Raw genomic sequence first — 27,194 nt, 5'->3', positions numbered from 1 at the left:
AGCATCTTACATGGTTGAAGGACTCAGTTATGGCTCTGTTCAAGGGTTCAAAGTAGCTGAGGATGTACAAGATATTTTAAGCTGCCTGTCTGTACCTGCATGGCAGCATCTGCACCCCTAAGACGTAAACCTGCAAGGTGCTAATTGCCTCCCTGGGGACTGCACAGATTTTTGCATATTCTGTGTGTCGTGTTCTCCTCTTCCCTCATACCAGTAATTTCTGCTTTCCCTGGTAAGGGAGAAGCTTAGGGAAGTTAAGTTCAACATGGTTTTGTTCACTTTGGGAAATATTATCATTTTCTGCCATATGTGAATAAAACACTACTTTCCCACTCCCCTCACTCCGCTGCTTGCATGAGACAGCAGCAGAGACATGGTGCTCCATGGGGAAAGAGCCCAAAGAAGCTGGCACATCATTCCATGAAGCCTTTGAGGTGAGAACAGGATCTGGCCACTGTAAAAGAGGGAGTTCCTCTGAAACCAGCATCCTTTCTCCTGCCATCGCATGGATCCACATTCTGTGATCGTGGCCCTTCCTCCCATGGCTACAGCATATTCCTGTGGACTGACAACCTGTCGCCATGAGCTCAACCAGCTCCCAGCATGATGAGGCCAGTTTCACAGCTGCCTCCTGACCCTCCCTAGGAAATAATACAATGCACATGTTCTTTATTGCAGGGATAAGGCACAGGGCAGGGACTTCTGCATGGATGGAGGGAAAAGGGCCAGCCCTTATGCCTTTTTTGCAGTCCCATCAATGGTGACCTGGCTGTGCACTTGGCCAGGCATCTTTAAAGCAGCACATATATGTTAAAGCAGCCCCTTTCCCTTCTCCTGTCCCACATAACCCATGGAAAGTTGTCATGCTCTGATCCACCCACCCAGCGGTGAGATGTCTCCACAATCTAGGTGGCTACAAATTGAACCCATCAGTGGCCAACAGCAACGCAGAATTCATCTGCAGTGAGAGCATTGGGTAAACTCTGCTTGAAGAAACAGAGCTCCTTCATTTTTCCTTTTTTTTTTTTTTTTTTGTTAACAAACTTGAGTTTTTCAATAAAGGAGGTAAAGTAATCTCTGACAGTGGAGCAAAGAGGACAGACAAAAGAGACAGAGCTGCTGGCTCAGCTCTTTTATTTATTTAACCATGGAAACTCCTGTTGTAAGACATTTTGTTTTTCCCAAGACCTTGGCAGCAGGTTAATAGTGGCATCGAGGCCTAGTGTCACAAACACTCCCCAGAACCAATGTGACTGGAGAGGTCTCTTGGGATATGCTACTAAGCATTTCAGTTGTGTTGACTAGTGACAGTCCAGCATCATCTCCACATTTTCTGCAAGGTGTTTAGGTCTGGATATGGCCACCCCAACAGTTTTAGCAATTCGCTGGGGAAATTGCTTTGTAGGCAGCCATTTATCACATGGATGTTGTTGGCTCCTGGAGTTCTCGTTGCAGAGTATTGTTTGCTCTCCTCTGCTGAAGGTTGCCAGAGTGTTTTCATGAAAAATCTTCCCTTTTTGTGCTTGTTTAATTATAATGTGAGCTAAAGGATCTCCATGGGAAGCATTGGAAAAATCAGAAATGGTGGCGTGCTTATGCTCTTGCTTTTTCAGAGCAAGCTAAGGAATTGAATAAAGTAATGTAGAACATCAATTCGGGTTTAAATTTAAATTTCTCACACATTATAGAGGGGATACCAAAGCCACTGTGAATGGTGGTTTTAAATTTATCCTGTCTCGATCCTGTGCTGATCACAAGCCTTGTCAGACACTCTGAGGGGCCAAAGCTTTTTGTAGGAGCTTTTCCAACCCCGTTCCAGGATAAGGACTCTGGGATGTAGGATGACACCTTATTTAGCTGCTCACCATAAAACATGGTTATTGGACTGAAGCCTGCAGCCCTGTCAGTTCTGCAGAAAATTCACTTCTGTTCAAGGCATGCCCTTGAACAAGGATGAAAAAGATTTAGGCTCTGTTCAGAGGCTGTCCGGCAGGGTAGGGTTCACTTTGCCCATGGCATTGAGGGGTGGCTACTGGCACTGCAGCGCTTCACAGAGAGAAGAGACATTACTCCAAAGGAGCAGAGAAAACAAATCATAAAAAGAAAGGAGACTGTTTCCAACTAGTCCCACAGAAATTGCTTGCCAGAGCATGGGGAGGGTGGAATGACTTAGGGCACCGGTAATGAGATACAGAGATTTTGACTGGGCTTGAGAGCTATCCAGGGACCTGTTATTTGGTTCTTCCAGCACAGTGAATGGCACTGCTGCTGGCATACGGATCAGGGAGGCCACTTTCAGCCTGGATTACACTCCCAGCCCTGGAAGAGCTCTTTCCAGCTCTCTTGGCAGAAAGCACGAGCGGAAGCTGCAGCTGCTGAGCTGAAGCTGCTGTATGAATAGATGGAAGGCAGAGATGCTGTTCCTTTCTGCTTTGCCTTTTTTTTTTTCTCTCTTTTGCAAGCAATTGCCGCTTCTGTTTCTCTATTTATAGCAGCAAGCCCCTATGAGATATCAAATTGCTCTGTTAGTTACATGTGTGCATCTGTACTTAGAGTTTTGATACCTTTTTAATTATTTTCCAGCTTGCCTGTTACAGTGGGCTGTTGGCTGATTTCTTCTTTCTCTCATTACACATTTATATTCTCTTTTACAAGTACTTAATTAGAGCATTATCTACCTTTCCACAACATTGGTTATTCATGAGCTGAAAATCATTGTTGCACTTGCCTCCTCTTACATCATCTTCATGCTTACATCATGGCACCCATTCCTTCTCTCCTTGGCTCTTGAGATGACTTCTTTTGAATTCCAACTTTGTGGTGTCCCCATTCTCTAGGCTTCAGCACAGACATCTGCCCCCACATCACAAAAGCACTGCAGTGGTCCTGCCTTTGCTACTTCTGTTCTTCCACGGCTCAGGAATTCCTTTCCTGTTGTTCTACCCCATCACTTCTCTCACTGTTTAACTCCCAGATACTCCTACATCCCTCAAAATATAGTGGGAATTCAATCATATACTCTAATGTAATGGCCAAGCTCAAAGCTGGACCAGGTCTGAGAACAGTGCTGAGGTCAGGAGCATTGACTTTACCCAGAGCAGGGTAAGGCAGAGTTTTTAACTCGGTCTGAAGACCTTGCAGCAAACAGCAAACTCTGGTTTATTGACTGCAGCTGAAGGGCTGCAAAGGGAACTGAAAACCAAGTCAGCTGCCTGGAGTTTGAAATTCATCCAAGAAGAATCTGCAACTTTCTAGAAAAGAAGGGCTTACCAGCTGAAAGAGGTTCAAAAGTGGTGGGATGGAGAAAGAGCTGTCTTCACTGGCAAGCTCTTTCTGGGAGTGTGGGTTTTTCATCCTTGCTCAGTACTTTGCTACTGTGGTGGTGTTGCTTTGTAATTCTCCGTGCACACGCAGCTAAACATGAGTTGTGTTATCAGCTCCTTTTTGTATTGCTGTGCGCCACAATCCCTGAATCGCAATGTATTCCTGCTCCTACCTTTGAAGTTGATACCTTTGATCTTTGGAAATGCAGAGGCAGCAGAGGTAACAGGAGTATAATTATGCAACACCAAATAACCCCAGGACAATGAAGGCAAAACTCTAGCTCTCACAGAAAAGTTCCTGCTCTGTCTAACATCTACAGTGGTCAAGGCCTCCATATTTCATCTCAGGCAAAATGCATAACCTCCGGTGCCTGCGGTATATTCCATAAACTCAGAGGAAAAACTCTGTTTTCCACTATGTTGACATGACATCCATCTTTTTTCTATAAGTATTGTTTTTTGATGTGCATGAAAGCCAAAGACTATATATCCTAGGTTTAATAAGCAGAGTACTTTGCAAATATTCCTTGCAACAAGTTGTCATTTTATCTTCTGTAGATCTATAATAACATCTGCTGTAGCAGTCTTAAGCCTGGGTTTGGGATATGGGCAAGATTCCTTCCCCATGGTGATGTTTCAAAAGTACCCTGTTTTTCTGCCTCTCTCTTCACTGAAGTCAACAGAAGCAACATTAGGACAACTCTTTCCTTTAAAAATTGCCTCTTGTCCAGAGGCAACAAAGAGCTGGACACTCTCCAGTGTGGTCTAAAGAGGTGTTTGGTGAAACAAGGCTAGTCTTTGTAACTTAAACTGTTTCTAGCTTCCTAATTCTCCATCTCTGTCCTGTAGGTTCACAACAGAAACCTGCTGTCCCTTGACTTTGATCGTGTGACAAGGACAGAGAAAATCTATGATGACCACCGCAAGTTCACACTCCGCATCCTCTATGACCAGGCAGGGAGACCCAGTCTCTGGTCACCCAGCAGCAGACTGAACGGGGTCAATGTCACGTATTCCCCGGGAGGACACATTGCAGGGATTCAGAGGGGCACAATGTCAGAAAGGCTGGAGTATGATCAGTCTGGCAGAATTACATCCAGGATCTTTGCTGATGGCAAATCATGGAGCTACACTTACTTGGAGAAGGTAAGAATCCTCCTGTTGCTCAGAGGTGGTGCATTTGGTGCAAGTGGGCTTTACTCCTTTGAGCTCAGCACAGCTGCACTCCTTCACATCAGCTGATTTATGGTCCTTATGGTCCAATACTCCTTTTCTGCCTACACTAAGGTGCACATAGTAACTCTGATGCGAGACCACCAAACAGCAATTGAAAGGAGCCTGAGAAGTTTCTTCCCAGTCACACTGAGAGCATCTTAATGCTGTGAAGCTTTGACATTTGATTTTTTAAGCACAGCATTCCTTTGTTGAGGTAGATGCAGTATAAAATATCTTCCAGTAAAGTCAGAGGAGTGAACAGTAAGAATTTCCAGTAGGATTTTCCATGTGAAAATAACCTGTACGGTCTGACATCCTGCCTTCCATGAGTGGCCTATTCCTGCTTTGTAGGAAATACCTGTAATTAAGAAGTACGAGGCATGAATCCAGCCAGATTGTTGCAGTACACTTTGCAGTGTTTTCTGTAGTCTGCACTCTGTAGATTGGCACGGGATTTAAATTCTTCTGGGTATGACCATTCATCATTACACTGCCCTGTCCTATAGATCCATAGGCTGCATACCTGGGGCTGGAAATTTTTATTCCTGATTTTTGTATAGAGCCTATCCCTACAACAGTTTAAGGAAGCTACAGTAACATAGCTTTTAAAAAGCAAAAAGTATTGACTTGCTCCTTGTATTATACGTATGGACTGTTTGTTACATGCAAAAAAAAAAAAAAAAAAAAAAAATCCCAGAACGAGTAAGCCTGCAGGCAGAAGTTTGGACTAGGAGAGTAATAGAAGATACAGAGACATAATTAATTAATTGGGCATTGGAAGGTGTTGGGGGATACTTCTTCAAGCATTGTTTAAGTAGCTCTACCAATTGTATTTGTTTAGTCTGTAAAATCTATTGGCACAGGGAATTTGGTTAGAGACAGCTAAATACAGGGTATTGATTCTGAGCTGAGCATTCTGAATTTAGACCTTCCTCACTGCATTAACTGCTTCCTCCTCTGACCCACTCCTACCTGGGGATGCTCGATGTGCTGTGCAGCTGCATACCTCTCCCCATTTAATCCTATGGGTGCAGAGATTTATCTCACTTGCCCTGCTCTGTGGACTGGAGAGTCTTGCAGATTTTGTGAGAGTTGAGTATAATTTTGCCTGAAAACCAGGAATATAATCTATACTTTTGTCCTTCCCATCCAGTCCATGGTGCTGCTCCTTCACAGCCAGAGACAGTATATCTTTGAGTTTGATAAGAATGACCGTTTGTCATCGGTGACCATGCCCAACGTTGCTCGTCAGACTTTAGAAACCATTCGTTCCATTGGTTACTACAGGAACATCTACCGGCCACCAGAAGGCAATGCCTCAGTAATTCAGGATTTCACAGAGGATGAGCAGCTCCTCCACACTTTGTACTTGGGCACAGGGAGACGTGTCATCTACAAGTATGGGAAGCTGTCCAAGTTAGCCGAGATGCTCTACGACACCACAAAGATCAGTTTCACTTATGACGAAACTGCTGGCATGCTGAAGACCATAAACTTGCAGAACGAAGGGTTCACATGTACAATCAGATACAGACAGATAGGACCCCTCATTGATCGACAGATTTTCCGCTTCACTGAGGAAGGCATGGTGAATGCACGCTTTGACTATAATTACGACAACAGCTTTCGGGTGACCAGCATGCAAGCTGTCATCAATGAGACACCTTTACCCATTGATCTCTACAGGTATGATGATGTGTCAGGCAAAACTGAGCAATTTGGTAAATTCGGAGTTATTTACTACGATATCAACCAGATTATCACCACTGCTGTCATGACTCACACCAAACATTTTGATGCCTATGGCAGGATGAAGGAGGTCCAGTATGAGATATTCCGATCTCTCATGTACTGGATGACTGTGCAGTATGACAACATGGGGAGAGTGGTTAAGAAAGAGCTAAAGGTTGGCCCTTACGCAAACACAACTAGGTACTCATATGAATATGATGCTGATGGCCAGTTGCAGACGGTGTCTATCAATGACAAACCACTCTGGCGCTACAGCTATGACCTGAACGGAAACCTCCATTTGTTGAGTCCGGGGAATAGTGCCCGCCTTACACCGCTCAGATATGACCTCAGGGACAGGATTACTAGACTGGGGGATGTGCAGTACAAAATGGATGAAGATGGCTTCCTGAAGCAAAGGGGCAATGATATTTTTGAGTACAATTCAGCTGGCCTGCTCATCAAAGCGTACAACAAAGCTAGTGGGTGGAGTGTGAAATACCGCTATGATGGCCTAGGCAGGAGAGTCTCTAGCAAAACCAGTCATGGCCATCACCTGCAGTTTTTCTATGCAGATCTGACCAACCCAACCAAGGTCACCCATTTATACAACCACTCAAGCTCCGAGATCACCTCCCTCTACTATGACCTCCAAGGTCACCTCTTTGCAATGGAGCTCAGCAGCGGTGATGAATTCTACATAGCCTGCGATAACATTGGCACTCCTTTGGCTGTCTTCAGTGGGACAGGCTTAATGATTAAGCAGATACTGTACACAGCATATGGAGAGATCTACATGGACACTAATCCCAACTTCCAGATCATCATCGGCTACCACGGAGGACTGTATGACCCCCTCACAAAGCTTATCCACATGGGACGGAGAGACTATGATGTGCTAGTGGGTCGGTGGACAAGTCCAGACCACGATATGTGGAAGCATCTGAGTAGCAATAACATAATGCCTTTCAACCTGTATATGTTCAAGAACAACAATCCCATTAGCAACTCTCAGGATATCAAATGTTACATGACAGGTAAGACATTTAAATTAATTAACATATTCACAAGTTTGCCATCAGTGAGTAGCTTTCTTCTCTCTCAATATCCTGGTTACCATGAGGTTTTCCAGAGTTTAATATAATGGACACAAGCTTTCCTTTGCCAGTTGGCCCCTATGTCCAGGGCATGTTTAATTCATTAGCATAGATAAGATTGTAATTCCCAGACTTGTTTCTTTTTCTCTTCCTTGGTGTTTGTTCCCTTTATTTTGCTTCCAGTGTTTCGTACCCTCAGATATCCCAAGTTTAGCTACGAATTAATGTCCTGATAACCTTTCTCTTTGTAGAGGGGCAGCTCTGTTTACCCAGTTTTGCCTAGAGATTTATTTGCAACTAAGCAAATTACATGCAGATTTGTTTTAACAGAATGGCAACAGCAACTTCAACCTTTTACTACAGTCAGCACTACACTTCAGAGCACACTACACAAACCATGTAGTTCAAAGTTAATCTGCCCCACAAAATTAAGTTTCTAGTAAGAGTCATTAAAAGCAGGTGTGTTAGACTTAAAGGCCACAATTTAGGGCATAGCTATCCCACAGCTTGACATAAACTTTGCAGTGCTTCCCCTGGGACATTATAAAATGGAATAACATGAGCTCTATGTGTGGGGGTTTTTATACAGAAAATCATTCTGTAGTGTAAATGTCTTTCCTATATTCATAGATTCATGTAATCCTAGAATTATTTAGGTTGGAAAATACCATTAGGATCATTGAGTCCAACCATTAACCCAGCACTGCCAAGTCTACCACTAAACCGTGTCCCAAAGTGTCACATCTACACATCTTTATACACCTCCAGGGATGGTGACTCCACCACCACTTCCCTGTGCAGCCCGTTCCAGTGCTTGACAGCCCTTTCAGTGAAGAAATTTTTCCCAGTACCCAATTTAAACCTCCCCTGGTGCAACTTGAGGCCATTTCCTCTCATCCTATCACTTGTTCCTTGGGAGAAGAGACCAACACTCACCTCGCTACAGCCTCCTGCCAGGCAGCTGTACAAAGCCAGAAGGTCCCCCCTGAGCCCCCTTTTCCCCAGGCTGAGCCCCCCCAGCTCCCCCCACCCCCCCGAGCTGTGCCGCAGCCCCTTCCCCAGCCCCTGCCCGGCTCTGGACACGCTCCAGCCCCTCCGGGTCTGTCTGGGGGTGAGGGGCCCAACGCTGAGCCCAGGGCTCAAGGGGCAGCCGCACCAGGGCCCGGCACAGGGGGACGGGCACTGCCTGGCCCTGCTGGCCACGCTGCTGCTGACACCGGCCAGGGCGCTGCTGGCCGCCGTGGCCACCTGGGCACACGGGGGGCTCATGCCCAGCCAGCTGCCGACCAGCCCCCCCAGGCCCTTCCCCGCCGGGCAGTTCCCAGCACCCTGCCCCCAGCCCGCAGCGCTGTGGGGGGCTGGTGTGACCCACGGGCAGGGCCCGGCACTCAGCCCTGTTGGGCCTCATACAACTGGCCTCGGCCCCTCGGCCCGGCCTGCCCAGACCCCCTGCAGAGCCCCCTGCCCCCCAGCAGGTCACACTGCCCCCAGCTCGTGTCCTCTGCAAACCCATTGCGGGTGCGCTCCAGCCCCTCGTCCAGGTCCCTGATGAAGACATCAAACAGGACTGGCCCCAGCGCTGGTCCCTGGGGACACCACCTGTGCCCGGCGCCAGCGGGATGTGACTCCATTCCCCACCACGCTCTGGGCCCGGCCACCCAGCCAGCTTGTTACCCAGCGCAGAGCACACCCGTCCCAGCCCTGGGCACCAGTTCCTCCAGGAGATGCTCTGGGAAACGGTGTCAAGGGCTTTACTAAGGTCCAGGTAGGCACCATCCACAGCCTTTCCCTCACCCACTAGGTGGGTCACCTTGTCCTAGAAGCAGATCAGGTTCATCAAGCAGGACCTGCCTTTCATAACCCCACGCTGGCTGGCCCTGATCCCCCAGGTGTCCTGCATGTGCCCTATGATGGCGCTCAGGATGATCTGCTCCATAACATTCCCCAGCACTGAGGTCAGGCTGACAGGCCTGTAGCTCCCCGGACCCTCCTTCCAGCCCTGCCTGTAGATGGACATCACACTGGCTGACGTCACGTCAAGTGGGACCTGCCCAGTCCTCCAGGACTGCTGGTAAATGATGGAGAGCGGCTCGGTGAGCACTGCCAGCAGCTCCCTCAGTGCCCTCGGGTGGATCCCACCCAGGCCCATGGACTTGTGCATGTCTCAGTGGTGTAGCAGGTCACTGGCCATTTCCCCATGGATTACGGGGGCTTCACTCTGTCCCTGTCTCTGTCTCCCAGCTCAGGGGGCTGGGTACCCCGAGAACAACTGGTCTTACTATTAAAGGCTGCAGCAAAGGCATTAAGTACTGTTGGGGTTCTGCAGACCTGCTGCAGACCCCAACAAAGTACCTCAGGCTTTTCCTCAGCTTGTGTCACTGTGTTTCCTCCCACATGCGATTAAGGATGGAGATTCTCCTTAGCCCTCCTTTTCTTGCTAATGTATTTATAGAAACATTTTTAGTTGTCTTTTACAGCTGTAGCCAGATTCAGTTCTAATTGTATGTTGGCCCTTCTCATTTTCTCCCTGCATAACCTCTCGACATCCCTGTAGTCCTCCAGAGCTGCCTGCCCCTTCTTCCAAACGTCACAAACTCTCCTTTTTCCCTGAGTTCCAGCCAGGCTGGTTGTCTTCCCCACCGGGTCATCTTTCAGCACGTGGGGACAGCCCGCTCCGGTGCCTTTTAAGTGTTCTTTCCCGAATATGTCCAGCTTCCTGGGTCCTTCTCCCGTCAGGACAGCCTCCCCTGGGACTGCCAGCCAGGCCCTGCAACAGGCCAAGTCTGCCCTCCAGAAGTCCGAGGTGGCGGTTCTGCTGATCCCTCCTTGCTTCTCCAGGAATCAAAAACTGTCGTGATCGCTGTGGCCCAGATGGCCTCCAGCCATCGTGTCACCCACCAGCCCTTCTCTGTTTGCAAACAGCAGGTCCCATGGGGGCCTTCCCTCGCTGGGTGCCTCACCAGCTCTGTCGGGAAGGTCTCTCCCACACACTCCAGCAGCTCCCAGACTGTTCCCTCTCTGCTGATGACATTTCCAGCAGGCACCTGGTAACTTGCAGTGCCCCATGAGAACAAGGGCTCCTATCGTGAGACTTCTCCCTGCTGCTTATAAAGCATTTCGCCTGCCTCTTCGTCCTGGTTGGGCAGTCTAGAACAGACTCCCACCATGATATCGGCCGTGTTGGCCTTCCCCCGATTCTTACCTGTAAACACTCAACCTTATCAGCACCATCATCAAGCTCTAGACAACTAAAACACTCCCTAACATACAGGGCCACCCCACTGCCTCTCCTTCCATGTCTATCCCTTCTGAAGTTTAGAGCCATCCACTGCAGCACTCCAGTTGTGCCAGTCATGCCACCATGTTTCTGTAGTGGCAACCATGTTATAGTTCTCCTGCTGCACAACAGCTTCCAGCTCCTCCTGGTTGTTGCCCACACTGCATGCATTGGTGTAGATGCACTTCAGCTGGGCTGTTGATGCCTCCACCTTTTTGGGGAGTGAAGCCCTAATTCCTACGTGACCACTCTCAGGCACTTCCATGGCTTCCAAGACATCAATAACCTGTGTGTCTTTGCTGCCACATGGATCTCCATCCCCTACCTCCACTGAGATGGAAGACCACCTAGCACATTGTCCCTTAAGCATTGGTGTGCTGCCTCCAGGCTTATCTTTAGCAAGCCTGGTTTTATCTCTTTCCCCCCTCAAACCTAGTTTCATACTTTGTGCAACACTGGTAGTAATGTTTGAGAGGACTGTTTTGGTGGGACTCTTTTCTAGATACTTCCCATTTGAAAACCAGGTGACACAATCACAGATTTAATGTACATACTTCTTAAGGAGGTATAATTAATTTTTAAGTGCTCCTGCTGCATCTATAAAAAGTTTCCTATATTCAACAAACAATATTTGCATTCCCCAAAGTTGAGATTGGCTTAATAGCAAAAAAAAAATTTACAAAATAAAAATCCTGGGTTGTTATATTTCGCTTGTTTTTCTAGCCATTAGGATTTGTGCTTTCAGGTTCTTCTGCAATAATCATAAGGATTAGATTGTATTTTTTTTAATTAAAAGCTGTTTTCTCCAGAGCTGAGAAGATGATGCCATGAGGGAAGTAAAATATGCCAAAAGATGCAGACTAAGATCCCATGTGTTGGCCTCACTGATAATTAAGGCTGGCTGGGAATACATTGAGATAACTTTTCCTATCAGAAAATGCTCATTTGTCAAAACTGAATTTGTTTATGGGAGAAGGTTGATCTTAAGAGATTTCTCAGCAGAAATGTTGTAAACAGCTCTCGAAATTGTCTAAATGACAAATTTTGAAGTAGCCTAAGAGGAAAATTCCTCTTTAGTTTGCAGCCTTTTAAAGTTAAGTGTAAACTAATGACGGAAAACTGGAAAAGAAAAATTAAGGAGTCAAAACCAAAATGGAAGATCTTAAGTTGAAATTCTTGTCTTGAACAGTTATAGTTTTTGAACAGTTGCTTTGTGATACAGTAACAGATTTTTGTTTTCCTGCTCAAATTAAGACAGGACAAAATTTCCAGTCCTGTCTTGGAACAGGTGAACACATTCCCACTAAGCTCTGATGATACAATCAAGAAATCAAAATCTGATATTTTAATATTTTATATGCACCAAGTAACTTTTTCCATGATCTTAAAAATCCTGGGTTTAGTCTATCAAGAATATAGAGCCCAAACACATATTTTAAGTTCCTTCTGTCCCCACACGTGGAAGAAACAGGTCACATCATGGAATGAAAGCCATGATGAAAGGCTGCTGCTCCGGCATTTCTTTCTGCTGAAGCTTTCAGGCACCTCGTGGGCAGGACCTGCGATGAGAGTGTTCTTGTAATCACAACCAAATCTGCCCAGATTTGGGCACAGGGAACCACTTTCTGTCCCTCCATCCCCACCCTGGGACCTGCTGTCCTTAGGGGAGCTCAGCGCCCAGGACATGGGTGAACAACACGTGCTTTGGTCTTCCAGAGGTGAGGTTTTGGAACCGTGGGTACAAATTGGAGGCGTGCGGAGGGGAAAGCAGAAGCAGGCATTTGCGTTTTGAGAGGCCCATTGTTAAACATGAATATTTTAGTGATTGTACACTTCATGGCGCAGAGCTTTGCTGCCAGCTTCAGCAATCCTGATGGATTGAACTGACATTTCCATTACATGTGTCTGCATTAAGCACTCTCTTTCTTTGCCCTCAAATGAATTTACTGTGAAATGTGTTGGCAGGGTTACTGTAGCTGAAAAAAAAAAAAACCAAAACACCCAACTCTGTGATGTGAAATGTGCTTTTCTGTCAAAGAAGTTGTCACTGCCTTTTGGCAAATTAATATTTCCCCCTCTGTTTTCTCAGCTCCACACCTTCCTCCCATGTTTTTGTGTTGCTTGGTTGAGGTTTTGTTTGGGTTTTGGTTTTTGTTGGTTTTTTTTGTTCAGGGTATTCCAGCACCTCTTCCCAAAACGAACAAACTCCTGTTTGCAAATGTTTTGAAAGTCAGTTTTCTGAGAAGTATCAAAAAAAGCCTGTCTTGAATCTTCGCAGACATGTTGCATGTCTTTCGGCTGTTCAGCATCCCTGCTCTGTATTCTTTTTAACAGTTGTGAAGCGCTTGGAAAATGGTTCCTGCACCAGTGCTGACCTTCAGTATTTTACTTTGTTCTCCTGACCACCTGGTCCACAATATGTACATCAAAGGTCTTCATTTCAGATGAGAAGGATTAGGAAGCAGGCTGGCTTAGCGCTAAGCAAAAAAATAATCAAATGAGCCTTCTAATTTATTTCCCTCCACCCAGCCTCTCTGTTTCAAAGACACTCCAAAACCAATCTGTACGTTGAGTGAACAGAAGTGTTTTTATTACAGAAATCCTCCCCCTTCCACATGGATTGTCACAAGGGCTTTTTGGACATCTGCCCAATCACAACATTTTGGCCTGTAAGAAAACAAGCAACAGATAGTGTGTTTGTTTGGCTCCTGGCTCTCCAGTCATCTGGAAGTGCCTTATTTGCCTCTTAAACCCATAATTTCTTTTCCGACCAACTCTTCAAAGCACTCATTTAGGCTCAGGGGGAATAAAGAAAAAATATTCAAAGACGTATATTTGATTATTTAAATTGATCCCTTTCTCAGATTGTTTCCACAATGTTTATTAGTTCAACAAAATGAAAATCAAGCCCCTTGCACATGCAGCTCGAAGCAGAGCTATCACCAACACAATCCCAGTTACATCCAAACACGTAAGACCCCTGGGAGCTGATATTAGTTAAACTTTACCTTCATACCTTTATTTTTTCTTGCAATTGCTATTTGTGTGCTAAGAGCACACCATATTGCTTGGAGACTGTGGCAGGTGTGTCCTTCTCTAGAGTTCAGCGAACGCAAACAACGTGAGATCATCAAATGCTCTGAAGTTAAGGGGGGAAGCGATGCTGATCCCAAGCAGATCTAGGAGTTAGCCAGCCTCATCATTATTTCCTCCAGCAGATTAACTGTCAGCTGCTATTCCTAATAGCTGTGCAATCAAAATTCAGGGGAGGCACTGTAGTGTACTGTTAGGTGAATGCTGGAACAATGTCCCAAGCCGCTGAGTTTTCCATCATGTCCCCTTTAGTGCCCATGGTCCCCCTTCTGCATTGGACAATAATTTATGGCTTGTAGCCAGCAGTTTTCTCACCATCCATGGTCTTTTTCTAAGAGGTTTGTGAAAAGTACCCAAGCGAAGTAGTCTTGTATCTGTACGCTTATTTTCACTATAATGTACCTTGCAGGTAGTGTGGAGGCTGATTTTAAATATCACTATAAAAGATGACATGCAACTTTACACTGGTTTAATACTCGAGCTATCTTCTTATGAAAAATGCCAAGAAATTCAGGACTGAGGTGGAAATGCCATGGAAAAAGCAGAGTATATGTCTAGAGCCTCTTCCATGAGCACCTGTTAAATCACTGTGCTGTTCGTCCTAGCTGTCCTGGTATTCTGGCTCACAAAGCTCTAAATTTAGTCTTTAGCCTGCAGGCCCTTTGAGAGTCCTCAGGAAGAGAATTATTGTGGCTGAACGTTCAGAGCTGCCTGTAGGACTGGACAACGCTTCCCATACAGCTGGAGCATCTCAGCCTCCAGTTAGTGTATTGTTGTTCCTGTGCATCTCCTGCATACCTTAGAGCAGTGCCTGGTTCCTGCTGATGAAGTGCAGATGTGGAGTTGGCTTTGGTTTGGGCCATTTGGTCACTGCCAACACTTCTGTTTCAGACCTGGGAAAGTGCAATTTGGACTGTGGTTGGAGGTTGAGAAGCCCAGCTTTGTCACACAGTTCTTTCAAGGACTGTTCAGGTGTGGGCTCTTCACACAAAGATGACACTCGTCATTTTGGCCAGACTGCTACAGCACCAGGCACCATAGGGTCCTCCTCTGTGCCTTCTCCTGGGTAATCCTGCTTGAGAGATCAGATAATCTGACTTATGCTTCTCTTCCCTTCCAGATGTCAACAGTTGGCTGCTCACCTTTGGGTTCCAGCTACACAATGTCATCCCCGGCTACCCCAAGCCAGACATGGATGCAATGGAGCCGTCCTATGAGCTAATCCATACACAGATGAAAACCCAAGAATGGGACAATAGCAAGGTGATCCCTGCAACTCCATACTGTATCTCACACCCTTACCAGCAAACTATCCAGTTGCAATCTTTATTAAACAAAAAAATCTTTCAGCATATTATTCCACATACACTGGGAGGTTAAGAACAAGTCAGTCCCCATTACAGTAATGAAATCTGACTCAATAATCACACCTTAAGTTCCTTACTGACGTGGTATTTTTTCCTGTGTTATTTTCTGGTGATTGTTCAATGCAGTGGTGTGTTACTTTCTCCCACAAGACGCCACGGTATCACATATTGCACGCTAAGTTCAAGGCCTTTGCACCAAGGATTCTTGGAAGTGAAAAAAAAAAAAAAAAGGAAAAAAAAAAAAGCAAATCCTGATAAAGAATTAGTTTCTGCAGATTTTTGTCTATAAACTTATTCAGTCTGGTTTAAAATGTCTTAAACACGTCCCAGTACTTCCCTAGGAAGCTGTTCTGCATTGCAGGGGGTCTCACCAGAAAGAAGTTTTAGGTGATAGTTAACTTTCATTTTACCTGGCTGGGTTTAATCACTAGTCACTGTGTCCTGCTTTTAAAAACAGGACTGCATCACAAGCCATTTTGGTAGATGCTGGCACAAAATTCAATGATGAAATTGGCAAGAAAAAGGCTTTTACAGCCCAATCATTTCCTCCTCTCTTGCTGCTAGGAATTATTCAGCTGAAAGATGGAGGCAACACTGTTAAAGGTTTGCACACTGGGTCAGGATCAGAAAGCCCTGGGTTACTCCCAGCCCTACTGCTTATCAGTTGTATGACCTTGAAAAAGTCATTTACTTCTTAGGATGCTCTTTCATCTCCAAGCCTGATTTTATTCTGGGGTTGCTTTCATCTGTTTAGTCCAAATCCTCTTTAGTCCGAGTACCTGCTTGCTATTGCGGTGTATTCAAACATTGCGAGAGCCGTGACGCACCAACATGATTAGGGATATCAGGATATGCTCTTAACATTTCTGCTAACAAAATTAGAACTGTAGGAAGTGGAATCGGTTCCAGCTGCCTTCCTAGCCTCTTCATCTATGAGTTCACTGAAATCTCCCTGTCCTGCAGCAGATTCTTGAGGTCCTGTACATATTAAACCAGGATGTAAAATACAGTGTCACATTTCCTGAACCGCAAAAGGTATCACTCAGACATATGAACAAGATACTGCGCATTAGTAAAACAGTCATGTGTCAGCCCATCCTTGGTACTCAGCCTCATAGCTATGGTGAACACAAGCTAAAATGTACCAGCTTCAACTTCAACAAGAGACTAATATTAAGATCTATCACTTTATAATAGAGGGGGACCGAAATAATGATGCCTTTTGCAACCATGACTGAGAAATGTGCTTGAAAACCGTTACACCACAGTAACTTGGTTGTGTTTTGGAGCTTAGAGACTCCTTTTTTGTTCCTCGCTTACTTGGATTAAACAATAAAATACTAATAGAGATTATTTCTGTAATGAGAAATAGCCTCAGGATTTTTCCCCCTTTCTGATGTGACACATTCTCCCCAGGCAAAGCTATAGAGAAGGCAAACTGGGAAGGCTCATTCAGAAACTGCACAAAAGATTGTCTCTGAATTTTTATGTGCAGTAGATAATAACTCTCACAGAACCACAAAATAAATTGTTATTATTATTATTATTATTATTATCATTATTTTATCATGAGTTCATTATTATTATTATTAGATGTATTGAATAGCCAAGTAACTCGAGTGACAGCTTGACATGAAGACTGACACTTGCTCATTACAGGCAGCTGTGCTGGAAATAAAACCAAGGAGCCCTCCCCTCCATCCACCCATTTTAGGTGAATCTGCCTGAATGAGCAGTAAGAAGAAAAGAAAATCTCCACATCCCTTTCAGGCTTTTAAAGCAAGAAGCTGCAGTGAGGACTGTGCAGGGACCTGCTTAGTAAAAGGGCTTTGTGCAGCCGTTGTGCTTCCAGATGAGTCACTTCACACTCAGCTGTAGAAAGTGGAATTTAACCATTGCAGGCTGTTTCATACTCTTATGACAGCAACAAAACATGAACATTTTTATTTTAGTCGACAGTTGCAGGATCACGCTGTGAGAGCAAGTGGCTCTCATGCTATAGAGCTGGATTCCCTTCCTTTCTGTCACACCCAGCATTTTGTAGGCATATATTTGCATAAAATAAATTCATTCACATATGATTCCTGAACACGTGATCCATTTTCTCTGAAGCCTATCTGCGCATCCAACACTGATGTTCCACAGGCAGTTCTGTTCACTCCCAACCCTTCCAGCCGCACATACACACTACCAGACACAGTCCAGCCCTACTTCCTACTGGTTGTCTTTGTATTTATTGATGAAGCATGTGGAAGAAAATACAAACTTTTGACAATTTCACATAGCAAATGGCAGAATTAAACAAAGGTAAATGGAAGCACAGGAAATATTTTCAGATAATAAGTCTGATCAAACTGTGAAAAGGTCTTCCAAAGCATATGGAGTAAGCTCCAGAGCTTTCATCATTTAAAAGTAGCCTGGGCAAGGCACTGGACAATGCCCAACCTGCTTGCAATCCAGGGATGGTCACTGAATGATGTACCACAGTGTTTTCATCTCCATGTCTTCCGATCCCTGGATTCTCTGGGTCACATCCCTCCTTGAAGCAGACCAAAGTAAATTTGAGCTACTCCACTGGCTTTGTTGATCAAAGCTGTGGCTCAGAAGAGTAAGTTGGGTTTTTTGTCAGAGCAGAACAAATAATAGGAGCACAAGAGCAAAGCAACTGACTCCACATAAATGGCTGCTTTGTATCTTTCCGGAGTGGATAACCAGAGGGCCCTAGCACCTCCTTCCAAAACACTGTTGGTACTTGCCTTGCAGGGCTGGAAGATGGGAGAGATAATTCTGACTTTGAGCATCCACCAGCTCAGAAACAGCCAGCATGTCATAAACCTTGCACTAACCCCCTGCAGCTCTGGAGTGACATTTAAAATCCAATACTCTGGTGTGCAGCACTTTCTCCCCCTCTCCTCCCTGTGACCATGAGGCTGTCACTAAATTGTTTGTTGAACAAGTTCAGTGTTATTGGCCACCAGGGGACTCTGGGTGACCTCTGGCATATTGTAGAGCTGCTGCACCTGAATCCAATTTATCTTCTTCCCCCCCCCCCCCCCCCCCCCCTTTTTTCTTGTTGAACTGTCAGGTAATTGGTGGAGCCAGAACAACCCTACTTGCAGGGAGGGGTGTTTTCGAGTTGACACTTATATTGTTAACTACATCATATTATTAACTACCCTTCTCTCCACCCCACAAGCACTGTGCTTCCAGGAGGGGTCATGTTTTCTGCGGTGTCCATTACAGGCTGTGCTGGAGGAGCAGCTTTTGGCATCCCTTATGGAACAGCATTTTGGAGCCAAGGGCTGCTCTGGGATGCTAAGCCAGGGAGTGAGCTGTAGGGCTGTGCTTTCTGGCAGAGCTTCTCCCAAGGACAATCTGTTTGAGGGACTGGCTCTGCCAGTGTTCATCATTTAGGGGGGCCATCCTGATATTGCGAGTGCTTTGTCCAGGGCTTGGGCCATCACGCTGTCTGCACATCTGTCCATCAGCCCCTAGTTAAGTTTTGCAGAAGTAGTGGCCAGCTTTCACTGGATCTAATGTGCAGAAGGGAGCTGAAGCCTCAAAGACATGAAGCTCTTGAAGCTTTATGAAAATAGATGAGCAAGAGAAGGCAGCAAATCCTCTGATTTCCCCACAGATGGAAATCTGCTTGATGAGCTCAGCCTCATTGTCCCCCCACAGCTGTGTACACCGGTGGGTGTACAGAGACCTGTCCTCTAAGCCCAAGGGTTAGCACTTGTGTTTAGCTCAATGCTAACCGATCAGCGTCTCCAGCGCTGGCCTTGCTGGCCATTCGCACACCTCCATGTCCCATCTGCGCTGGAGGCTGGCAGGCCTGTTACCTCTCCAACCAGCAGTGCTGCCATGCTGATGGGTAGGTGCCTGGTAGGCTGTTGTGGTGGATGGGCTCCTCCTCCTGTGCCTCACTCAGGCAGGAGGTGGTGGGGGTCATCTGAATGGGGACTCATCTTCAGATGATGGCCAGGTGGAATGGAGGGAAGAGACTGATTTCTGCAGAATGGTTTTGTTAACAGAGAGTGTGCAGGTAAATGGGAAGGAGTTAACGGTGAAAAATGTTTCAGAGAAGTCATAACTTCCAAGCCTTCCGGAAGAAGTGGCTTTCTGTGTTCTAAGCCATATGGTGGTAAGAGAAACACCTATCTGTGTATAATGGCACAAGGATATAAAGAAACTTGGAAACATGTTTCACGTATTTCACATCTTGGATCCCTGATGGGAAATTAAAGCTTTCAGTCTCACACTGGAAGGCGGTATTTAAAAACAACAGATGATAGTATCTGGCTATGGTATTTTGAATCCTCAAGAGGTGCCGGCAAAATGCAAGAGGCTATTCAGAGATCTCTGTAATGTGCCGTTCTCTTGAGCTCTGTGCAGCAGCAAACAAATGATGAAGGTTGTTCCCTTCTCTCCAATGGGTTGTTACTAGATAAAGTGAAATGTCACCTAAGGACATCTGATTAAAAAACTACCGTGAGGAAAAACAAACCCAGCATATTTGTCACTCACATCTAGCAACAAATATTGAAATAAAATAACTATTAATTCCCTTCTTTCTTCTGTAAAACAGGTTTTATAGATATCTTGGTTTACAATTGCTAAAAGCAGCATTGTTTTGTAGAGAGTACCACATGCCACTAAGCCTTGGATGGAGATTTTCTGTTTCTCTTCCTTGCCAGTTCATTAAAATGAGTTCTAAGATGAAACAGAACTGGTAATTTCAAAGTCAGGGATGCATTGCCTCTTTGAACTACACATAATCTGTTTGCCTCCACCCCCTTTATATTCACAGCAGAGCATACAAGCTAGCTGTACTCTGGTTTGCCTGAATGTATTGGTTTGGTTTTGGGTTTTTTTTCCAGTTGGATGTGTTTGCTTTTCCTTTCAGAAAGTGCTGTTCCCAAATACGCTCTTTTACCAAAGAAAGGCACTCAAAAATAATTTCAAAGTCATCCTGGGCTCATTTTCAAGATAACATAGGTGTGTTTAGTTATTGTAATAGTTAGGTGATGATGATGTTCAGCATTACAGCTTTGCATGTGTCTGATCTCCTACTTCCCTGTGTGACAAGTGATGAGAAGAGCCCAGAAGGCCTGTAACCAGTCCCCAGTGGAAAACTCTTTAGGTGTGATTTTGTTCTTGATTAAGAGATTAAGATTAAGAGACCTGAATTTAGGTCTCTGCCTGTGAGCTTGGTATCCAAGCTTCCATTATAGCCAGCAGAGATCTACAACGAACAGGGTTGCTAGTACCAGGTGATATACCCTAGAGTTTCCTGGACTCCCTCATGTCTACAGCATGGATTACCAGCACCCTTCTAGAGCAACAACTGGTGGCCCAGCAGGGCTCCTCATGGTGTCAAAAATGATGTTCAGCACCACCCGTTTGGGTGAGTTGCCAGTGGAGCCCATAGGACAGTTGAGACAATCAGCTCCTAGGAGGTAGGATTGAATTCAAGACTAAAAGATGTAGATGTAGGTGTCTCCATGTGTGGTAGATGTGTGCACCCACTGTAATCTGTCAACGTCTGGTTGATACAGACAGTGGAGCTCACTTAAAGGGCTGTCCACCCGCTAGGCATTAATTTTAGACCAAGCTGAACACACTGTAGACTCCGTTGACTCTGCTAAGTAGGGGTTTGATTCAGTTGCCCGTACAGGGGCCAGGTAAGCAAAGTAGCTTTCAGGTAATGCTCCAGAAGGGCAAATATCTCCCAGAGCTTCTTCAGTTTCTCACTGTCCTGTGTGGATGCTGAAGGCATTCTGGGGCATCTCAGATCCCACTAGGCATCCACGTATGGGCAAGTGAAACAGTCCTGCAGTCAGTGCTAACTACAATGTGCGTGAGAAGTGGGTGCCTTGAAGGCTAGGACAGCCACAGATTGACAGGTAAATGCTCAGTTTCTTTGCCAATGAATGTGGTTCAAGCCCTCAGCTTCACAAACCTCCACCTACAATGTCTCTAAGCAGGCCACGTGACTGGAGGTCAAGAGATTCCTAATTTTTTGGCTTCAGTCAGCCATCTTATCGCTGTTTTAGCCACCAGGAGGTGCCAGTGACAGTCATTCAGTTGTACATGCAACATGAGAAATGCTTTCCCGGTATAGAGGAGAGGATGTCCTGGATGGAGACCGAGAGGATACCAACAAGGCTGTTGGCCTCGTATCCTGTGTGGGTGTCCTTAGGCAGGAATTGACAGTGCCATTACTTTTAAATCATGTGTAATTCCTTAAACCTCCAAGTCCTGCCAGTAGCAGTGTGAGTGCTGCTTATTTTCTTTCTAAATGGCATTCAGATGAACACTGGAGCTGTGGAAATTGGATGGCTTCACATAATATCACAAAGGCAGTATGCAACTAGATCAAGAAAAGTATTCTATTATTAGGTCATAAATTGGGGGAGGGGGGAGGATTTAAAATTCAGGATTTCCTTTTATAACTGGCAATTACTGATCTGAAATTCAAAGCAATGGAGAATTTGACAATAAAATGGAAAAGCCAGAAAGTCCCAGGTAATGGGTTATGAAGCTTGAGGAAGGTAGATCATGGCACAGCTGCTGGCTGTGATACCTGCTGTATCACAGTGTACCATCCACCTTGAATTAATGGCAAACCCAAGAACACCATCCACTCATATACTCTGGTGTACAACGGTTTACCTCACAAGACTCCCTAATCTTATTGTAGATTATGCCTCTACAATTAAGCAAAAGAAGTCTAAGACCAATCCCTGGCCCCGAGGCTAGGTAGAAGTGACCTGGAGAGTTAGGAAACATGTCTTGGAGAAAGCAGTTGGATGAATCCAAAACCAAACCAAAAGTTAAAATAGAAATTACTCAGTGTGAATAAGAGGTTCAATACAATGTCTCACTCTCTTTAGCAATATTTACTTTTAAAATTTTATAAAATAATATTATTTATAAAATATTTATTTTATATTTAGCAGTATAAACATATGGTTATGAACCATACGTCCCACTTGTACAAAGCACAGTAGATTGTTATATCACAGTGTCTGCCTTGCAGCATCAGTAGGTTTTCAGAGCTCGTTGCAAACTCACTTTTCATTTGGGATCAGAAGAAAAGACAAGGGAGTGATGCCCAGACATGCTGGTTTGTTGGAGCAACCTAATTTCGAGGCATGCACGGGGATCTATACCTAATAATGTGCTCAGAACTGAAAAGTCACTAAGAGTTCCTGCAGCTCATCTAGAATAACGCAATGAAGACAAAATAGAAGGGGGGGGTGTGGAGATTTCTGATAGAAGTAATTCTCCCATGCCTAATGCTGTCTGACCTCCCAGAGCTCCCTTTGCCAAGTTAGATGGTTCAATTGATTCCAGAGACCCTGTATCACTCAACTGCTGGTAAACATGGTGATGTGTATGCAGGTGGTGATATATAAATGATGGTAGGACATAGCAATGTAGCGCAGAAGACCTCATCTACACCCTTGAGTGAAGGAGCTCAGACCAAATGGTAATTCAATGTGAGTAATGATGCCTTTTCCCATCATTTGCAAAACTTACTGAGGGGAGCTGGAAGAGCAGTGTGGCATTGAGAAGTGGGACCACCTAGAGTCAACCCATATGAGATGCACCTGAGAAGAATACCTGCCCATTTAAACCTCTTTGAAGAGGAAATAGCTAACCAAGGCTGTGTAGTATACACTTATTTAGAACAGTAAGTGTTTCATGGAGCCTAGGAACCTAATTGCTTCATGTCCATCATCAGTGACATCTACATTAATTATGTCCATTACCTGCATAATTAGAGCACTTGTGCAACTGGCAGGGGAGCTAGGCTCCTCTCCCTATCAGGCTGTTAATTATATCGCTCTCTAGGCTGTGTGTGAGATCCCCCACAGGCAGTATGAGGAGAACCAGAAAGAGCTCCTTTCAGAGGTGACTGGTTCCTGCTCCAACTACTATGCTGTTAATCAAAAGCAGAAAAGGAGGAGCTAAGCCAGCTCACTTGGCACTTTGAATAAAAGTCAGTCCTGGGTATTTTAATGCTTTAGAACCCGAAACATGCTCTTGAACTTGAGTACCTCTGTTCCCCTTACAGTTTTCCCCTTTATAGATCAAAACTGCTCATAACCTCTGAGGGAGCTGCAATGCTAAATCCTTTGTTTTATTTCTTTAATGCTTTGAGACCCTTCCCTGGAAATGGCCACCATGGAAATGAGGGTTTATTTCCCTTCTCTTGCCAGGTAACGAGTCTTAGTTGAGAGGTCCATGCTGAAATGCCTGCATCATCTGAATTGTCTTCTTGCACCCAGGGAAGGATGTGAGCCTTTAGCCTGCAGACGGTTTAAGGCGATATCCTTCACAGATGTTAAATTTCCTCGAAATAATTGGAGGGCAGCAAATTTCTTTGTAGCCTATTTCTAATTCTGGATGTCATTACATTATTGAACTGAGCCGTTAGCAGTGCCAGGAGAGTTTTGTCATAGCATCCTCTAGCTTTTGTGAAATCTGAGCAAATAATTGTTCATGAACAGGGGTCTGTAAGAAGCCTGCACTGCCATGAATTGATGAGAGCATTTCCAAAGACATTTTGCAGTAATGATGAGCTGCTGACTCGCTGTGTGCTTGCTCCATTATATGCTAACAGCAAAAGTGACTTTGTATCGTACCTGACTGCAAATGATCCCGGCTGTTGTCTCTCAGCGGTTTTCCTTCAGTGTAAGCCAAAACTTGAGCATCAGGTGTGACTGGCCTTAGCTCAGGGAGCCTGGCACATTGTAGAGGGTTTGCAGGAAACAGGACTTGGGCTTAGGACCTTCCTAAATTTTTGAACAACTTGCTTCGGCCAGATTGAAATGGGATCTAGAGGGGTAAAGGTCACTTTGAGGGTTGTACCTGTGACCTAGGGCTTTTGAAGGTAGCACAAGGAGTTACAAAGTGAAGACAAAATAGAGGGGACTTTTAGAAATGCTTCCACAATTTTTCACAGAAAATCTGAAAGCGTTTTGTAAAGCATCCTGGCCACAAAATGAATTATTCCTTATGTGCAGATGAAGAAGACTGAAGCACAAAATAATTGCATGTCCAAACCAGATCCTCACACCACCGAGGCAAAAAGCCCTTTTCTACCTCTGCATCCTTCAGTCTGTGAGATTAAATACAATTTGATTTATTGAAACAATGAGCATTAGGGGGAATAATCTGACAACATGTCTCTTCCATTAAAAAGAACTAACAATCTGAACAAAAGGTGGTAAGGGAGAAAAAAAAACAAAAACGGAGCTCCTCATCAGATGTTCTGCTGGTCTCCAGCATGCTAATAATGCCTTTGGGTCACCAGGCTTCTCTTTCTAATAAGTCTTTCTCTTCTTTCTCTCCCTGCTCAGTCCATTTTGGGGGTCCAATGTGAAGTCCAGAAGCAGCTGAAGGCCTTTGTGACTCTTGAGCGCTTCGAACGGATCTACAGCTCCAGCATTGCCGGCTGCCGGCAGGTCAAGAAGAACAAGAACTTTGCCTCTGGAGGCTCTATCTTCGGCAAAGGCGTCAAATTCGCCATGAAGGATGGGCGCGTAGCCACTGACATTATCAGCGTGGCCAACGAGGATGGGCGGAGGATCGCGGCCATCCTGAACAATGCCCATTACCTGGAGAACTTGCACTTCACCATCGATGGGGTGGACACACATTATTTCATTAAGCAAGGGCCGTCGGAAGGTGACCTGTCCATCTTGGGCCTCAGCGGCGGGCGGAGGACCCTGGAGAACGGCGTGAATGTGACAGTGTCCCAGATCAACACAGTGCTGAGTGGAAGGACTAGACGTTACACAGACATCCAGCTCCAGTATGGCGCGCTGTGTCTGAACACTCGCTACGGGACCACCTTGGACGAGGAGAAGGCCCGCGTCCTGGAGCTGGCCCGACAGCGCGCTGTCACCCAAGCTTGGTCCCGGGAACAGCAGAGACTGCGGGATGGGGAGGAGGGTATTCGCTCATGGACAGAAGGGGAGAAGCAGCAAGTGCTAAACACGGGCCGCGTACAGGGCTACGATGGCTATTTTGTGATCTCAGTGGAGCAGTACCCCGAACTCTCAGACAGCGCCAACAACATCCACTTCATGAGACAGAGCGAAATGGGCAGAAGGTGACAGAGAGGGTTGATGCGGTGACTTCTTGCCAAAGACAGCTACTCTTTTGTGGCCACTTACCTGACTGTGTTGTACTCAATCCTTTTTCTAAACTGAACAAGGCTGGGGGGGGGGGGGGGGGGGGGGGGAGGAAAATAGAAAGAGAAGGAATAATACAGTTGCACTGTAACTCATGCAACACTTTTTTTTCTCTTTAATTTGGCCTTCACACGGTTTTTGCAATGAACAGAAGGTATATTTTGCCGTAGTGTGATCACAGTGGAATTTACTGTCTCTTGTCCTTTTTTTCGTTTGTTTTGTTCCCCTCCCCCCCGTCCCCCATCCCCCGTCCCCCCCCCCATCCCCTTTGTGAGGAATTTGAAGTGGGGAGTCGTCAGCGTACATACTTAGGTGTGAAGTGCGAAATGGGTGTCTGTGCTAACTTGTGTCATCCTAACCCTTTCTGATTTGGGGCAGGGACAGATAGCCTTCCACCCGAAACATGGGGAGCCCGCGACGTTCTGGAGAGCTCTTCTCAGAAATAAAGGAGATGGAAGACGACGCTGATTCTGATACTCTGAAAGTGACCGTCTGAATCATGTGCCTCAAAAGAGACCTTATAAGTAGTTTTCACGTTTCACTTGGGACATAAAGTGTTTTTCTGGGGGCTCCTGCTGCTGAGCAGAAGTAGATTATAGAGGCAAAGGAGCTGATTATATTAACTTGCAAGATGATTCTCTTCCTTCCTGAACTGGAATAAAAAAAGAAAAAAAATCAGTCTTTTTTCATTATGAGAGTAGATAATTTTGGAGGTTTTTTGTGTGTGCGCAAATCCTGGTTTTAGTTAAAAAACCTAGCAAAAGCCAAGAAAGGGACTCCTGCTCTATTGAGAAAAGCTAAAACAAATCCTCTCTCTCATACGTAGAGCTGTTCTATAGGTGGATTTAATGCACCCATGTTGTACATTTGCTAATGGCATAACTTCATTAAATGTATAGTGTTTCAGTACACGAGGCTACGTGTTTAACAGTCCACTGTGCTGTATCTGATAAAACCAATTAATTTTTTAGGAAGCTGATTTGAATTTTAAAGTAGTTATAGTATCCCAGTGACATACCACTGAAAATTAGAGCAAGCCAGACCTTGCTTTTCCTGATTCTGGAGCTTGTATTTATTGGCTGGGAAACGCAGTTTTGAGTAGCATGCTGGCAAGTCGTTTATGACTATGGCAGATAAATGTCTCCCAGGGACTTTGGCAGCAGGGATTTTAAAACGTTTAATAAGTAGCAACAGCTTGTGCGTGGTGGGACAAGAAGGAGAATATTGGAATCAACCCTCTCGCTGTTTCTTACACAAGCTCGAATTAAATGGAGAGCCCAGTTGACTGTTAGCAGTGAAGGAGGGGGAGGTTGAATGGAAATGCCCACTACAGAGGGGACCAAGTGCTTTAATAAGAAACTGCTGACAAAGTTACTCGGCATGCTAATGTAATTTGTATTCACGTAACCTCTGTGCTCTGGTATTTGCAAGAGTCCTTGAAATTCAAGGGAACAAGGAGATGAGCTTAGCACCCTCTTCCCTGCCTGAAACAGTCCTGCGGTAGGAAGGGCCATTCCTGCATGCAGAGGTGTTACCCCACCTCCTGCTGGAGCTCCGGATGGAGATGGCCAACCCTCATCCCAAATAGACGTCTCTATCACACTGACACCTGCGCATATCCTGACTCTTAAGAGCTCTCACCATGTCTCTCTGGGAACATCTCAGTTGTGATTTTATTTTTTTTTTAATTTATTCCATCCACTTTGTTTTTTGCTTCCTGGTTCTGCAGAGAGATAACCCAAGACGCGCAAATCCGTGCCAAGGCTGTTTCCATACTCAGAGCCCTACAATGCACCCGGGTCCCCAGAGCCAGCTCTTCTGCACTCACGCCACCACCACTGACATCCCTCAACACAGCCTGATACTTCTCTGCAGGCTCTACC

At 45.4% G+C, this 27,194-nt stretch overlaps 1 protein-coding gene across 6 annotated transcripts in view; it reads left to right on the top strand.

The window, feature by feature from the left end:
* The window catches only part of TENM4 (teneurin transmembrane protein 4), a 353,793-nt gene extending 326,802 nt beyond the window's left edge, over positions 1 to 26,991 (top strand). For 3 of the 6 annotated variants that reach the window (XM_056329464.1, XM_056329460.1, XM_056329462.1), the window contains 5 exons: positions 4,173 to 4,469; positions 5,692 to 7,306; positions 14,857 to 14,999; positions 24,475 to 25,229; positions 25,690 to 26,991. In XM_056329464.1, the coding sequence (XP_056185439.1) occupies positions 4,173 to 4,469; positions 5,692 to 7,306; positions 14,857 to 14,999; positions 24,475 to 25,229; positions 25,690 to 25,699 (2,820 nt within the window). In that variant the 3' untranslated portion in view covers positions 25,700 to 26,991. Of the gene's footprint in view, positions 1 to 4,172; positions 4,470 to 5,691; positions 7,307 to 14,856; positions 15,000 to 24,474 lie in introns of all 6 variants that reach the window. The other 3 variants (XM_056329465.1, XM_056329463.1, XM_056329461.1) reach the window with 1 other exon arrangement.
* The last annotated feature ends 203 nt before the right edge of the window (positions 26,992 to 27,194 follow it).

The sequence above is a fragment of the Falco biarmicus genome, chromosome 2, assembly GCF_023638135.1.
Source record: "Falco biarmicus isolate bFalBia1 chromosome 2, bFalBia1.pri, whole genome shotgun sequence".
NCBI classification, from domain to species: Eukaryota; Metazoa; Chordata; class Aves; order Falconiformes; family Falconidae; genus Falco; species Falco biarmicus.
This window is presented reverse-complemented; position numbering and strand designations above follow the sequence as displayed.